This window comes from Monodelphis domestica, chromosome 3, assembly GCF_027887165.1.
Source record: "Monodelphis domestica isolate mMonDom1 chromosome 3, mMonDom1.pri, whole genome shotgun sequence".
Classification (NCBI taxonomy): Eukaryota; Metazoa; Chordata; class Mammalia; order Didelphimorphia; family Didelphidae; genus Monodelphis; species Monodelphis domestica.
Window position 1 is genome coordinate 10,101,170 of NC_077229.1, and position 1,325 is coordinate 10,102,494.

At 56.1% G+C, this 1,325-nt stretch overlaps 1 gene segment (V, D, J or C); it reads left to right on the forward strand.

The window, feature by feature from the left end:
• On the forward strand, positions 1-759 carry LOC130453533 (immunoglobulin lambda variable 4-69-like). The segment is given in 2 exon segments: positions 1-299; positions 428-759. Coding segments are annotated over 2 exon segments (378 nt in total).
• The last annotated feature ends 566 nt before the right edge of the window (positions 760-1,325 follow it).

Sequence of the window (1,325 nt, forward strand, 5' to 3'; positions counted from 1 at the left end):
CCCTGGGTGACGTCTCAGCTGGGCTGGGCCAAGTGACTCCAACAACCCCCCTGCATGAAGGGCTGCCCCCCCGGGACCCCGAGAGAGGATGCAGGTGGGGTCTGGAGGAGGCTGGAGCAGGCCCAGATTTGCATCAATCCCCGCCTGCCCATCAGCCACCATCACAGGGTAACCAGGAGAGAATAAGAGGGAGCTGAGAGAGGCCAGACTCAGCTGGGAGCTCTTTGAAGCTGAGCTCTCGGGTCCTCTCGCCATGGCCTGGCCTCTCGTCTGTCTCTCACTGCTCTCCTTCTGCTCAGGTCAGGACCATCCCAGACCTCCCCTTTGGCCTCCTCCTCCCTCCCTGTTCCTGCCTCTCAGGAGGATCTCAAAGCACCTTCTAGCTTCCTCCTTGTTCAGGGTCATTAATGAGTCTCTCTGTTTGCAGGCTCCCTCTCCCAGGCTGTGCTGACTCAGCCTCCCTCTGTGTCTGCAGCCCTGGGGAGCTCGGCCAGACTCTCCTGCACCCTGAGCAGTGGGAACAGTGGTAATGATGTTGGTTGGCACCAGCAGAGCCCAGGAAAGCCCCCTCGGTACCTCCTGTATGTCACCAGCAGTGGAGGTACAGGCAGGGGCGACGGGATCCCTGAGCGCTTCTCTGGCTCCGGATCTGGGACTAACCGATTCCTGTCCATCAGCAATGTCGAGCCCGAGGATGAAGCCGATTATTTCTGCCAGTCATATTATGGCAGTGGTAGTAGCTTTCGTTTTACACAGTGATACATTCAGTGAGGAAGTGGGACAAAAACCTCCTTGTCAGGCCTGCAGCAGCTTCTCGCTTGTCCCCAGGCTCCTGAGCAACACCAGGGTGCTGCTAGGGGAGAGTCAGCTGTTCTTTCCCTCCCAGTCTCTGTCCTCTTTCTCTCTGTCTGTCTCCCTGTCTTTCAAACTTTCCCTCTCCATTTCTGTCTCTGTCTTTTTCGGGCTCTTTCCTTCTGTCTCTCTGTGTGTCCTTCTTTCTCTCTGTGTGTGTCTCTATTTTACCCAGTTCAGCAGTGACTTTTCCAAGGTCACAAAGACTAATGCTGGAACTCAGGTCTTCTCACCCCATCACCAGTACTTCCCTCCATGTCCCAGCCTCCTTTGGGATGACCAAGACACCAGAGGAGTGATTCAGTTTAGCCTTCAGGGCTCAGGATTTGGCTGGTGGAGAGGAGCTGAGAGGAAGCTCCCTGCTATGCTCTGGCTGTGCCCCAGTTTGCTCTCAGGGAATAGAATCTTGTTTGTAGGAGGGGATCCCTTGAACCCCTGCCAGTGCTCATGAGTCCATGACCAGAGACACCCTC